This window comes from Mustelus asterias, chromosome 14 (assembly GCF_964213995.1).
Source record: "Mustelus asterias chromosome 14, sMusAst1.hap1.1, whole genome shotgun sequence".
Taxonomy (NCBI): Eukaryota; Metazoa; Chordata; class Chondrichthyes; order Carcharhiniformes; family Triakidae; genus Mustelus; species Mustelus asterias.
The window spans coordinates 44,821,226-44,835,587 of NC_135814.1; the positions used below are offsets into that span (position 1 = coordinate 44,821,226).

The 14,362-nt window shown below is 42.5% G+C and overlaps 1 protein-coding gene across 1 annotated transcript in view; it reads left to right on the plus strand.

Annotated features, from left to right (window-relative positions):
• The window catches only part of ly75 (lymphocyte antigen 75), a 134,189-nt gene that overhangs the window by 103,294 nt on the left and 16,533 nt on the right, over nt 1-14,362 (plus strand). The window contains exons 25-30 of the mRNA XM_078228282.1: nt 1,475-1,704; nt 5,210-5,378; nt 6,489-6,656; nt 6,949-7,065; nt 8,730-8,927; nt 10,983-11,200. Coding sequence (XP_078084408.1) covers nt 1,475-1,704; nt 5,210-5,378; nt 6,489-6,656; nt 6,949-7,065; nt 8,730-8,927; nt 10,983-11,200 — 1,100 coding nt within the window. The remainder of the gene's footprint in view (nt 1-1,474; nt 1,705-5,209; nt 5,379-6,488; nt 6,657-6,948; nt 7,066-8,729; nt 8,928-10,982; nt 11,201-14,362) is intronic.

Sequence of the window (14,362 nt, forward strand, 5' to 3'; positions counted from 1 at the left end):
AAGAAGACTATTCAGCCCATCATACCCATGCCAGCTCTCTGCAAATACAATTCACCTAGATCCTCTGTGCCGCCTTTTCCCTGTAGCTCTGTAAATTTAGCTGCCATGCTTCCTACACACAATTTGGCTACACTTAAGGTACTTCATTGGCTGTATAGACTTTGAGACATCCTATAGTTGTGAAAAACACAGCATAAATGCAAATCTTTTTGTAAGTTATTTGAAATGCAGTTTTACCCATCAAAGTACTGGGAAGACTGGAGTCGTCATCATCAATCCCCACTACAGGTAGCATGCACTCATCACTGATATTATCCCTTCTCCTTAGCCACTCCAGGCTGCACCAGACTGTTTCCAATCTTGGACCTTTAGGACCACAAGCTGAATGTGTTTCCCCATATCCTCTCCAACACACACATTGTCTGCCTCTGCCCTTACCTCTGTCTTTCTGCCACTGAAACCTTCAGCCATATCTGTGTAACCTCCAATGCTTTCCAATCCAGTCCACCCATCTTCTATCCACTGCTAACTACAGATCATCCAAAACTCTGGCTGCATTCAATTCTGTGCCCACCCACATCTTTCCTTGCTAACGTGCATTGGCACCGTCTGCTGCCCCTCAGTTGCCTGAAATTACTTTCCCATCCCCATGTTCAAATCCCTCATTGTTCTTGCTCTCTGTAACCTCCCTCATGCCTGCTTTAAACCCACTCCTCCAGATTACCGCCCCAGACTGCTAAATTTCAATTGACACCATTGTCTCTTTTTTCAAAAAGTCAGATTCCAGACCTGAAAAGTAAATAGGAAAATGTAAATACTGGAAGAGCAGATCAGCATTTGTAAAGGTGATGATACAAAGCAATGGAGAGAGAGAATAAAGGATTGCGATTAGTTTTGGTTTGCTCTAGAAGAGTTGACATAGACACAATGGGTAAATGGCCTCTGCTGGAGAATTTTCTTCTTTTGTCCGAAATAATAGTGTATTCTGCTCATGAAGTACTCCTTTGTGTAAAGTGATGAGCCTCTTTAAGAACCAATTATTCTGTTTTTCTGCAGTTGAGAGGCTAATTTTCTTGATCAGATTTTAAACTGTTCAAAGCCAAAAAACCCACAGAAAATATCTTGTATGTTTTTAAAGGAAGATACCTAAAGATAAATTGAAAGATTTTATTCACTGAGGAAGTTTCTATATAAATTGGAAGCGATTGTCCAATTTTTCTTTCTTCATTTCAGAAAAGTATGACACAAAAATGTGGATGTTGCATCTTTATATTTGGTCAATATATCTTGAAACTATAATATCGATGAAGAAAGCCTCCAACTGGTGGAAATGATTGTTGAAATAGAATGCACCACCTTCAATATGTTGGAATTTATTTCTTCAGGGTCTAGGGCATAATATCTGAAAGCTAAAATGTATTAAATATTTATCTGAGCATTCACTTAACCGTTTTTTCCATTTTTTTTTCCTTAGAACATTCCATCCATGATAAGATCATGCCGCCTTTAAACGACACATTGAATTTTCTCAACCACACCTATACAATAATCAGGAAGAACCTAACCTGGGAAGAAGCACTCACTGAATGTCAGAAGAGTGGTTACCAGTTAGTTAGCGTCACTGAACCCTATCATCAGGCTTTCCTCACAGTTACTGTGAACACTCTGGGGTATCCAGTGTGGATCGGACTGTATAGTCAAGATGTATGTATATATGGTTTTTTTTAATGGGGAAGGTGGTTTATAGGAAGCCCTGTTTTAATAGAACTAATGATGAGTATAGCCAATGCTGTTCTGATCCCCGGAGGAACCATTAATATCCTGGGTATCACCTAAAAGAAATTACACCACAAGATTCCATGGTTTAAAACAAATGTATTTTACTATATGAGAAACAAGTAAAGCAAGCACTACTAAATAAACACTGACTTGGGTGAATAGTCAGGCTACTTTACATCAAAATGCACAATAAAACACTCACGTATACTTTAGATTAAAATTCTCAACCAGACTTCACCTTTTTCGTTATAACGTCCCACCGCCCAGAAAGTCTTTGGCTATTTGTTAAGTTCTTCCTTCACTTCCTGAGACCAAACCGAAGTGCCACAGCTCTCAGGAATTCATTTTGATTCTCCTCCATGTTCCTGCTATTCTCTATAAGTTTTCTTGGGGTCCTTCCACCTTCCTCCAGCTAAGTGACCCTTCACCGGCTCCTTAAGCATCTCACAATTCTGGATACACCAGTTGGACAATGGGCTTCACGGCACTCTGGCTTAGAACTTCCACCTCAGAAATTGGCTCTGATTTCTGATCTTTTTACTTAGAGCTGCTCTACAGTTCGTAGCCACCCTTCCACTGTTTCCAAGCTGAATTGCTTGTCTCTGTGTAAGCACAACATACAGATTAAAAAGAAAGGGACCTCCCTGATCTGTACAGCCCATCTCTGTGGCAAGATGACCTACTTGGGATGTTCCAAACAGCAATGTATATTAACTGTGTTTAGCCTTCTAAACAATCCCTTGTGATTCTGTGACCCACATGACTAATTTACTTGTTTAATGGATATAGTTGTCCTCTCCTGCAGACTTGCTGGCTCCACCATTCAATGCCTTATTTACAAAGGTGTTCTTAGCTTTTGACCCTGAGGTTTGCATGAATCATTGACCTCTCCCACAAAGACACAACAGAGCAGGTCAGGCACCCTGTTTCCAGCTTTCCAGCAAACCACCTGCCTTTCCTTTAGATTGCTCTCCCTTCTACTTTGTCTTCCTCTGACTTTCTTTTCCCCAAAACTAAAAATTACCTCAAAAATGTTAATATAAACCTGGAAACTGGATGATTGTGACACTCATTGCAATCTATTTCTTGTTGTATTGCTAAAGACCAAGGGGCTTAAAACCAATAGAGAAAAACAAACTTAATGCAGCAATAAATTTGTAATTGTAGCTGTGATGTCAGAACCACATTGCAAACCTAAAGTTACTCAAAATAGTATAGAATACACTTCTAAAGATATTTTTAGCTTTGCCGATATTAGAATACGTTGCTATATCTTGAAACATTTGGTTAGTTGTTTCTACATGTGTGTATAATTGACATCAGACCTGTTTGTATCCTAATAAAACATCCTTTTGCCATGATGCAGTACACACTGCCACTAATCACTGGAGCCCTTTACAACTAGCAGTGTTGTACAATCTGTAAGTAAGTAACAGGTGGCTGCATACAGCGTAAAATATGTCTTTTAATCCCCTTTGAAGATGTTAATAGGTGTATATAAAATGCAAGAAGTAATGCAATGTTATACATTGCAGTGTATCCAGTGTGGGAGGAGCATTGTTCATGCCTCCACATATCCACTCGTTTACAATTATTTTTAACACTGGCTGAAAGATATTAACCTAAAAGAAACATACATATTAACTTTTAATCTGTTAGCGCAAATGAAAGCATGATCAAAATGTAGTGGGGGGTGATTCTCCCAGCCCGCTGTGCTACAAAAGCAGTGCAGGGGCTGGGAGACTCAAGTGGAAGCCACTTTGTGGATTTCTCGTTGGGCGCCATGGCGTCTGCTCAAGTCTCCCGGCAGCTGGATTTCCGGCACCAATACTGTTCTGCCAGAAATCGGCGCGCAGCTGCATAATTAATTTAAATTCTAATTTCAATACAATTTAAATCCCATTGGCGGGTCTGGAACTGAAATCTCTGGGCCTGCAAGCATCTCCACTCCCCCACCGCCTCCTCCCCCGGCCAGAGTGATTTACTCCAGCAGGGTTTACTACAGCTCCCCACTTGTGGGGCGCTGACAGTGAAGGGGGGGGCTATCGAGGCCCTCCAGACACTGGGGGTGGGTGCCCCATAGGCATTGCCACCTTGGTAGTGCCAACCTGGGTCCCCTGGCACTGCCCAAGGGGCAAAGTGCCAATGCCCAGTGGACACCTTAGCACCCCCCACTGGGCATCAGACAGTGCCAAGGGGACGGGGTTGGGGGGGGGAGGCTGTGGGGGGGGGGGTGGATTGGAGCTGTGAGGTTGGGGGACGGAATTGGGGCTGCCAGTGCGGGGGAGGTGGAGATATATAAGTAGGCTGGGGGGGGAGCAGGAGGAGGTTGAGAGTGGGGGGAGCGGGAGGGGGTTGAGGCTGGGTGGGGGGAGTGGGAGGGGGTTGAGGCTGGGGGGGAGGGGCAGAGGGGAGCGGGAGGGGGTTAAGGCTGGGCGGAAATGTTTGGTGGGGGGCCAGTGATCGGGCCATGGGGGAGTCAGAGTGCCGGCCAGCGATCGGGAGGCTGGCAGTGCGGGGCCACTGTGCATGTCAGATCAGCGCGTGCGCAGTGGCCCACTCAGGGCTATGCTGCCGGCCTCTCCAGTGGGAATAGGCCCCGCCCACAGATTTTTCACGTGATTCACACTAGTGCACTCTGCAGTGCGAAGTGTGGGAGATTCATTTTGAAACTCCCACTGAAAAAAACAGCAGGATTTACTCCAGTTTTTACATGATTTCGACACCTTGAATTTTTTTGAGAGAATCCACTTGTAGTTTTTGATGCTAGCAAAATTTATTGCATGTCAATTATATGGCATGTGCAGTATGATTGAGGTTAATTGAATCCATTTAACCTACCACCCAGCTCAAAATAACTGGCTCGTTTTTTGTTGGAGTTTAACCTGGTGTTGCGAGACTTCTTATTGTTTTTTTTTAAAACACTTGAAGCTATTTAAAACAGATCTTCCCAATTCCCAAACCTCAACTGGATTGTTTGAGCAGATACCCAAAAGGCAAGCTCCTTGGTGAAATTGTGATGAAACTGAAGTATAGGTGAACCCCCAATACTTCGATACTGTATTCCCAGTTGAACATGGCAAACAGTTCCTGCTAAAACTGCAACAGCTGCCATCAAAGAGACGGTGTTTGGTTCTAAGGTGACAATGCTGTACCGCCAATTTTCCAATCCACATTCTGTTGAATTCAGGTGAAGGCCGAAGATTTGGTTAATCTATTCTGTACTGGTTAGTGAACTTTGAAGCCCAAATATTGATTTGCATTTCCAGGACTGAGGAAAATGACCAGCAAAATGCTGCTGATGTGTGAATTGTGTGTACATTCCTGATCTCTTTAGCTGTCTCTGGGTGCATGTGTAAACTGTGGACGTGTTTAATATCTGTGAGTTTGTGGTATGTAATGTAACATTTTGTTCTGCTTTCAAAATCAGGATGGGTTACACTTTCGGTGGTCAGATGGAAGACACACAATATTTAGTCACTGGAGCAGCGATGATTCTGCACCAACTGACAATTGTGTATACATGGATGTTGATGGGTTCTGGAGAACTTCGGACTGTGATTTAGTTTTAGGAGGAGCTATTTGCCATTCTCAACAAAGTAAGTATCTCATCTGATTCACAATATTTTCTATAATTGTATTTGATGGATTGCTAGAAGTCCTCGCTTTTTGATATGACATGAAACTTAATGCCCGGGTTATCCTCTTGGATGGATGCAAATGATTCTGTAACAGTAGAATCATAGAATCCTACCAATGCCGAAGGAGGCCATTCGGCCCATCGAGTTTGCACCAACCACAATCCCACCCAGGCCCTATCCTTGTAACCCCATGCATTTATCTAAGCTAGTCTCCCTGACACTAAGGGGCAATATAGCATGGCCAATCCACCCAACCGGCACATCTTTGGACTGTGGGAGGAAACTGGAGCACCCGGAGGAAACCCACACAGACACGGGGAGAGTGTGCAAACTCCACACAGACAGTGACCCAAGCTGGGAATCGAACCTGGGTCCCTGACACTGTGACGTACTGTGCCACCATGCCACCCTGTAGTCAAAGAATCGAAGGGGAGTTTTCATTCATAGCTAGGATTTATCCCCAAACAACATCCCTGAAATCGATTATCTGATCATTTCCTTCTAGGCTGTTTTGGGGATCTTACATATGCAGATAATGTCTGCCATTTGTCCTGACATTCCAACAATAAGTAGAGTACATTAGTGCTTAATAGTTCAAAGAACTTTGAAACAGCCTGAGGATATAAAGCTTGCTATATAGTTGTATGTTATTTTTCACTTTGATGGGACTAGCAACAATGAACAATTAACTGTCGCGAGACACATCACAATGTGGAAATAGACATTGAACAGAAAGTTAGGAAAGGTGACAAGGCCTCATCAAAAAGATTTTGAAGATGTAGACAAAAGTAATCGAGCAGGAGGATTTAGGGAGGGTGTTCCAGCCGGAATTTGAGATGTGTAGGAACCTGAATCAGAAGGTCAAAAGGCTTATGATGGGTCTTGGGGCTGCTGGAGGTTGCTGAAGTGGAAAGGTGGGGGAGGCTGCAGAAAGATTTGTAAAACAAGACAAGGATTTTGAATTCTGTGCTTGGGAGCAGCAGTATTTCTGCAATGATTGATTATGTTGTCTCTGCTTCTTGTCTGATCTAGATTGCATATTTTAAATTATATATTTCAATTTTTCAGAAGAATTAGCACCTGAACAGTCTGATGTTGAAACCGTGAGGTGCCCCCATAAGCTTCAAGGACCATTATGGATACCTTTCAGAAATAATTGTTATGCTTTTCTACTTAATTCTGAAAAGCCCAGATATTTTGAAGAGAGCACAGTCCACAGCATGTGCAAGAAATTGGGTGAGAAATATTCTGCATGTCTATTGCCAGTTTTAATTCTGTAGCTTACAAGTTCTAGCCGGTAAATTCGGCACACCGCACATATTTGAAGTAGTTCAGCATCTTCAAATCTTTTTTATGCCACATGCTTTAAAATATATTGGCGTATACAATTGCAGAGCTGAAAAATATAATGTAACCAGCTGTTTCTTTAATCCCTAGGTTTCCTTTTTAAATTTATTCAAATTGTGACATGCATGCATTTTAAACCAGGCGGAAAGTATAATTTATGTTTATATCTTTTGCCAAATAGACCCACGGTCCAATATTTTGACTATTAGAAATGAAGAAGAGAACAACTTTGTCACAGAACAACTTATAATTCGCAGTTATCTATATAAATGGGTGTGGCTAAGTGTTAGGCAGAATGGTAAGTGATGCATAATTTCTTACTCCTAGTTTATATAGTTTAACTTCCTTTCTTGGTGCCTGGAGTCATGTTATGGGTATGTTCCTCAAGATATCCTTGGACATGTAATATTGTCAATCTTTAGAAACATCAAAACATAGAAAATAGGAGTAGGCCATTCGGCCCTTCGAGCCTGCTCTGCCATGTATTATGATCATGTCTGATCAACCAACTCAGTATCCTATTCCCGCATTCCCCCCATATCCTTGGTCCCTTTAGCCCCAAGTGCTGTGTCTAATTACTTTTTGAAAACATGCAATGTTTTGGCCTCAACAGTTTTCTGTGGTAGAGAATTCCACAGGCTCACCACTCTGGGTGAAGAACTTCTCCTCGTGTCCATTCTAACTGATTTTCCCTGTATCCTCAGATTGTGGCCCCTGGTTCTGGACACCCTGCCATCAGGAACATACTTCCTGAATTTACCCTGTCTAGTCCTGTTACAATTTTATAGGTCTCTGAGATTCCACCCACTCCTCCCACTCCTCTAATTTGTCTAAACACCAGCGGATATAATCTTAACTGACTCCATCTCTCCTCATACACCAGACCCACCATCCCAGGAATCATACTGCGCATGCGCCGGGGGGGAAGGGGTGGGGTGGTGATGGGATAGTGGTTGGGTGGCAGTGACATAAAATGCAATTTGGGCCTCTGGCGAGATTTTTTGCTACCTTCACCAACCCGCCCAAGAAGAATGAGAGCAAAAAATCTTGGCCTTGGTTTCTCAGGGAATTAAGGGATGCAGAAGTGGGTGGGAAGATGGAATTGAGGCAGATCAGCCATGATTGTGTTGATCAACCGAGAGGCCGCCCAGTACTTCCCCCTCTGTTTTACGTTCTTTTATTTTGCATTGATTTTGCATTAGAAGATCAGAAGGACCTTGGGGTCCGGGTCCATAGGACTCTGAAATCGGCCCCGCAGGTGGAGGAGGTGGTTAAGAAGGCGTATGGAGTGCTGGCCTTTATCAGTCGAGGGATTGAGTTTAGGAGTCCGGGGATAATGATGCAGCTATATAAGACCCTCGTCAGACCCCACTTGGAGTACTGTGCTCAGTTCTGGTCGCCTCACTATAGGAAGGATATGGAACAGATTGAAAGGGTGCAGAGGAGATTTACAAAGATGTTGCCTGGATTGAGTGGCATGCCTTATGAGGATAGACTGAGGGAGCTCGGTCTTTTCTCCTTGGAGAGACGAAGGATGAGAGGAGACCTAATAGAGGTGTATAAGATGTTGAGAGGCATAGATCGGGTGGACTCTCAGAGGCTTTTTCCCAGGGTGGAAATGTCTGCTACGAGAGGACACAGGTTTAAGGTGCTGGGGGGTAGGTACAGGGGAGATGTTAGGGGTAAGTTTTTCACACAGAGGGTGGTGGGCGAGTGGAATCGGCTGCCGTCAGTGGTGGTGGAGGCGAACTCAATAGGGTCTTTTAAGAGACTGGGTGAGTACATGGAGCTTATTAGGATGGAGGGTTATAGGTAGGTCTACAAGGTAGGGATGTGTTCGGCACAACTTGTGGGCTGAAGGGCCTGTTTGTGCTGTAGTTTTTCTATGTTTCTACTGAAAACATTTTATAAATTTGCCATTTTTGTTATTCTAGAAACTATAATTTTTTTTCTTTGTTTTAGGTAATCACACAATGTGGTATGATGGGTCTTATGTGCAATATTCAAACTGGCACAGTGGAAGAGTCAAGTTACGGAATGGACGATATCATTTTCTAGCAGCTGGCCTTGATATGGGTGGTAATTGGCATCATTTTGACCATCCTTTGCAGCGGGTACAATTGATATTGCAAAGCATTTCTGCTTGTAAAATAGAAATGGGTAAGAAACCACCAAATTCTTTTTTGACCACAGTTAATTGTAGTTATTGCTAATATACACGACCAGATTGCAAAAGGCATTTTATTGAACGTGACGGTGTGACAATATTAGAGGCCCAGATCTTTTGGTCAGTAACGGGTGCAACTTAACTGTGTATGTACCATTTATGTTGGACCTTTGAATCTTCTGGCTCTGGCTCCAGTTTCAATCTGGCGATGAACAGAGTCAGGAGGCCAAGTGGCAAAGGGTAATCTCAGCAAAGCAATGCCCCTTTGAGTCATTAACTGAAGACGGGGCCTTTAAAATCCATCTTCAGTTCATTGACTTGCACAGCCTAATGGTCTCCAACCTCCTCAATCAAATGAGGAGCTTTTTGACTTAACTCTGCTCCCCTGCGCCAAAGTTTGGCCAGAATCTTCCAGGAACATAGCACAAATTATACACATCAAGATCAAATAATTATGGTTTATGCATCAGGATTTTAAAAAAAGATCAAAAGATGTGTAGCAGAAGAATTTGTGAAAACGCAGCCACTCACGTGCTTAAATCATATGACCCCCTTTAAATTTGATATTTATTTTTCATGGGTCGACAGCTTCCCAGTGACTGTCCCCCTGAGGAGGCACATTAGAAATACCCAGCTCACACTTTCCCTTTTCTCTGCTCCCACCCTCCCTGGCAGTGATTAGCCCTTCACAGAATGCATGCCATTAATTGACCAGTCAGTGTGATATTGCACTCCAGGACCATCCATGGCACTGAACATGTTTTGTGTCCACTTCCGGGTGCACACCCGATGGGCAAAAAAGCTAGGCCTATAATATGCAAGGTCTCTCTGGGATGTGCTATTTTAAGTCTCCTACAAATACTAAAGAATGGTTTCTGATAGTATTCGGAATTTGGTCGCTGTTAAAATGGATATTTTGTCATTTGAGGTATTAATGTCACCACTGCAAGCCCAAATAGTGATTTGCTTCTAGGGTTACACAAGCAGTGATTGCCGGTGTTATTGCATAGAAGAATATTCAACTGCAGAATCAGCCTGGCCGTCTGCTGTACGTGTTTAGAGACTTTGCAGGAATACACGTGTTTGATTCTCTACTAGCAGCGTTTTCATGGCAGGTTCTCTGAGATCATTCAAATGCTTTTCAGCTAAGAGCTGATATTTTAACCCCTCATTTCTGAGGCAATATGTGAGGCCTTGCACTCAAATTTGGTTTGTGCAGAATGACTCCTGGCATTTAAATTCCATTATTCCTGAACCTACTCCTTATGAGCAGAACCATCCAACAAATGTTATCGTTGCCAAGGTCAGAACAGTCAACGTTTTCCAAATCTTAAAGTGTCTTATTCAATTGTAAGTTTAAAATAATAAGTGTCAAGAAACAGCAAGCTTTGCCTGTCCCTTGGGCCAAAGAGAATAGTCTAGCTCTAATATAATCTTCTCTTTCAGACTCTTTTTCTTTTCATATTTGAGATTTCGTTGCTTCTGAGCATTCAAAAGAATCGAACCGAGCAAAGCCAATTCCATATTCTAGGCAGCAGAGCTTGCCGCTTACCCTCCAATAATGCCAACTCTAGGTTTGTGAGGGGTGGGTGGAGGGAGGTTCAAAAAATTGCAGCCAATTTTAGAACCACTTAAGAGAAACTGTATTAGGCAATTGAACAAGCTCCAAGGTTGCCTCTGAATTAACCTAATCTAAGCCCTACATAAATACTCTAACTTCTCTCTCACTCAGGAACTTATAAATTTCCTTATGAAAAATTTCCTTACGATTCCTTTGTGCCCATCCTTACCATGTCCTTGGGGAGCTTGTTCTAGAACTTCAACAATATAGAAGGGGAAAAAATCCAGGCATCTAACGTGACTTTTGACTATATTTTGTAACACTGCCTCACAGTCTGAACACAGTAAGTGAGAAGGGTTCTAGTTATCTTTAAAATGTTCCTGTTTATAAGTCCTATTCCAGTCATGTGAAGCTATTTTTAAATTAATATGCTTTGAATAGTGAATAAAGACTCATGCTTTAATCTTAACATCTTTTATATGTTTAGACCCGAACCCAAGTCATTTTGAGCCCCCGCCTACAGAATACGGAAACCACAAGTACATGGTAATTCAGAACCAAGTGAATTGGTATACAGCACTACAAAAATGTCAAATGTCTGGATACCAACTCGTCAGTGTCTATAATGAATCTCAGCATTTATTCCTGAAGAGCTTGGTGAAGTCGGATGGTTTTCCTCTTTGGATTGGCTTGTTCAGTCAAGATGTAAGTTTTTTTTTTAAAAGGCACATGACATCATCATAATATATTAATATCCTGCCCACAAGCAAAAATCAATTGCTGCTTAAAATTCTGTCAGGCCTATAAAGAGGTGTTGAATAGCTTTTGTTTCTGTTATTCTACGTCTTTGCTTGTATGATAACCCAGCAATAGGTCAAGTCTGAATTTTGAACTGGAAACCTGCACTGTCTCTCAAACAACAATCCTGCCCAGGCTCTATCCCCACCTATTTAAAATGCTAATCCCCTAACCTACACATCTTGGGAGCACTAAGGGGCAATTTAGCATGGTCAATCAACCTAGCTCGCACATCTTTGGAGCGTGGGAGGAAACCAGAGCACTCGGAGGAAACCCACGCAGACAGAGTAGAACATGCAAACTCCACACAGACAGTGACCCAAGGCCGGATTGAACCCGGGTCCCTGGTGCTGTGAGGCAGCAATGCTAACCACTGTGCTACCCATGATCATGATCATGGCCGATGAAACACTTCCATGCCTTTTGCACCTACTATCCCCATAATCCTTTACGTCATTGTTAATCAGAATTCTGTCAATCTCTGCTTTAAACATACACAAAAATAGAGTTTCCACAGCCCTCTGGGGTAGAGGATTCCAAAGTTTCACAACCCTCAAAGAAATTTCCTCTCATCTCAGTATTAAGTGGCATCCCCCTTATTTTGAAATTGCGCTCCCTGGTTCTAGATTCCCCAACCAAGGGAAGCATCTTACCTGTAGAAAGTATATAAGAGCAGTCTGGGAAAACTCAGTCTGATTAATTGTTTCCCCCTTGTGGAAAGTCCCTCAGTGTGGTCTGTCGGTTTGACATCCCACTTGGAGAAAGTCAAGTAGATCTTCACTTTGGGCAGTAATGTAAAATGGCAAGTCAGCAATCTGTTTTACATAGAAAGTGCGGCACAGTGATCAGGAAACATCATAAACTAAGTACTAAAGTCAGGAATTTGGTGCAAGTATACTAGTAAGTATTTCTCAAACTGTAATTCAAATAAACATTTTGAATTTGGCTTAGAAATTTAAAACTGCCAAAGTAACTGTAAGCTGGTTAAAATACATCGTTAACAAAAGATGACCATCAGTGATGGTTAACTGGACTCACCTGAGGAAGGAGCAGTGCTCCGAAAGCTCGTGATTCCAAATAAACCTGTTGGACTTTAACATGGTGTTGTGAGACTTCTTACTGTGCCTACCCCAGTCCAACGCCGGCATCTCCACATCATGGTTAACTGGCAATCAGCTGAAAGTGCTTACCTGAGTAAATATTACTGTAGCAGGAAGGTCATTTAGCAGGTGTAACATGGGTGAGAATATGTAAGTAGACAGTGTTTGCTACTAGCCAGAGTGCGGAGTGAGAGTGTGGTCAGGGAACAGAATGCTTTGTAAAGTGTGCGTTAAAGTGGAATTTGGTGCAGAGTAAAAGGTGGTGTCACTTTTTACTCATTTAATTTATTTTTGGTTTAGTTTTACCTCCAGCAGTTAGTGAGTGTTCCTCTTAGGACTGTAACCTGCTATTACTTTACTAAGCTAGTAATTGGTTAACCAATCAACTAAATAACTAATGATAGACAGATATGACAGGGCAGGTGGTCTTCTATGATTTCAGCAAGTGGGAGTTTGTGGAAAGCATTGCAATCCCAGACGATCATATCGGCAGTAACTTAAGCCCCCTTCAAGCTGAGTAACTTTGGTTTAAGAGTTGTTGAGCTGGAGTCTGAATTGCAAACTTTGCTGAGCATCAGGGAAGGGCGGGGAGTTGCCTTGATACTTTGTTTCATTACGTAGAACTTTAGAGCTAACCAGTGGTCAGGGATAGAAAGGTGTGATTGAGAGTCAGGCCAGTATGGGAGATCAGGGATGCAGTAATAGAGGAGCCGTAACCCCGGACTTTGACAACAGGTACAAGATACTTGTTACCTGTGTAGATGAGAACAGGGACCGCAGGGTGGATGGGAACACTGGCAATAGCACCGTCATACAGGAAGCCATTCATGTGGGGAAATTGAAAAGGAGAGCATGGTTAGGAGGATAGATACTGTTCTCTGCATGTATAAGTAGGATTTTCAGAAGTTGTGTTGTCTGCCCAGTGTCAGGGTTAGAGATCTCTCTCAGCTGGAGATGAACATGAAGTGGGCAAGAGTGAACTCTGTTGTTTTGGTCCATATAGGAATCAATGATGGGTAGAACTAGGAAGGATGTCCTACTGAGTATTTTGAGGACTTGAGAATTGATTTGAGGTCAAGCAGAATGGAGGATTAAACACCTGACTGAAAAGCATGGTGGGAAGAAGGGTGTTTTAAATAGTGATTCTTCCTTCAGCTTTTGGCTGAACAATCAGCCAAATTATCTTCAAAATCTCAATAAGAGGGGACTTCAACTTCCCCAATATTAATTGGGATAGGCAGAGTGTGAAAGGCATCTGGGAGAGCTTTTTTAGCCAGCATGTAGAAAGTCCTACAAAAGAGGGAGGCGGTACTTGACCTAATTTAAAAGAATAAAATCGGGCAGATGATAGAAGTGCATTTTGGTGTTGGTGAATTCTTGAAACAATACGCTCTTAAACATAGTGCCATTATCCGAAACAAACTAATCTGGATGTAGCTTCTCAGTTGTCATATGAGCTGTAATATTACTCATGATATGTGCTCTCAACCATTTTGAACGTGCATCTATGACAACCATAAACATGTGGTTCCTGAAAGGATCCACAAAGTCCATATACAATCTGGACTACGGCTTATCAGGCCACTCCCAAAGATGAATTGATGCTGATGGTGCCATCTCCTGGTTTATCTGACTGGCCAAACATGATTCCACCTTGTTCTCCAGGTCCAGATCCATATTAGGCACCTAAACATACGACCTGGCTGGATTTTAGATGCACCTGGATGAGCCTCATGAATTTCATCCATGACTTGTGAATGACCAGGGGGTAAAACAACCACTCTTAACTTCCCAAGGGATGCATCCATCCTGCATACTTATCCCTCGCTTCACATAAGGTTTCAACTCATCTTCTCTTAAAACTTGGCCATCCTTGCATCAGAAATCTTTTAACTTGCAACAGATTACGATCTCGGTCCATCCACTGCTTAATCTGCTTTGCACTTACTGGAGAATGTGCAAGTCTTTT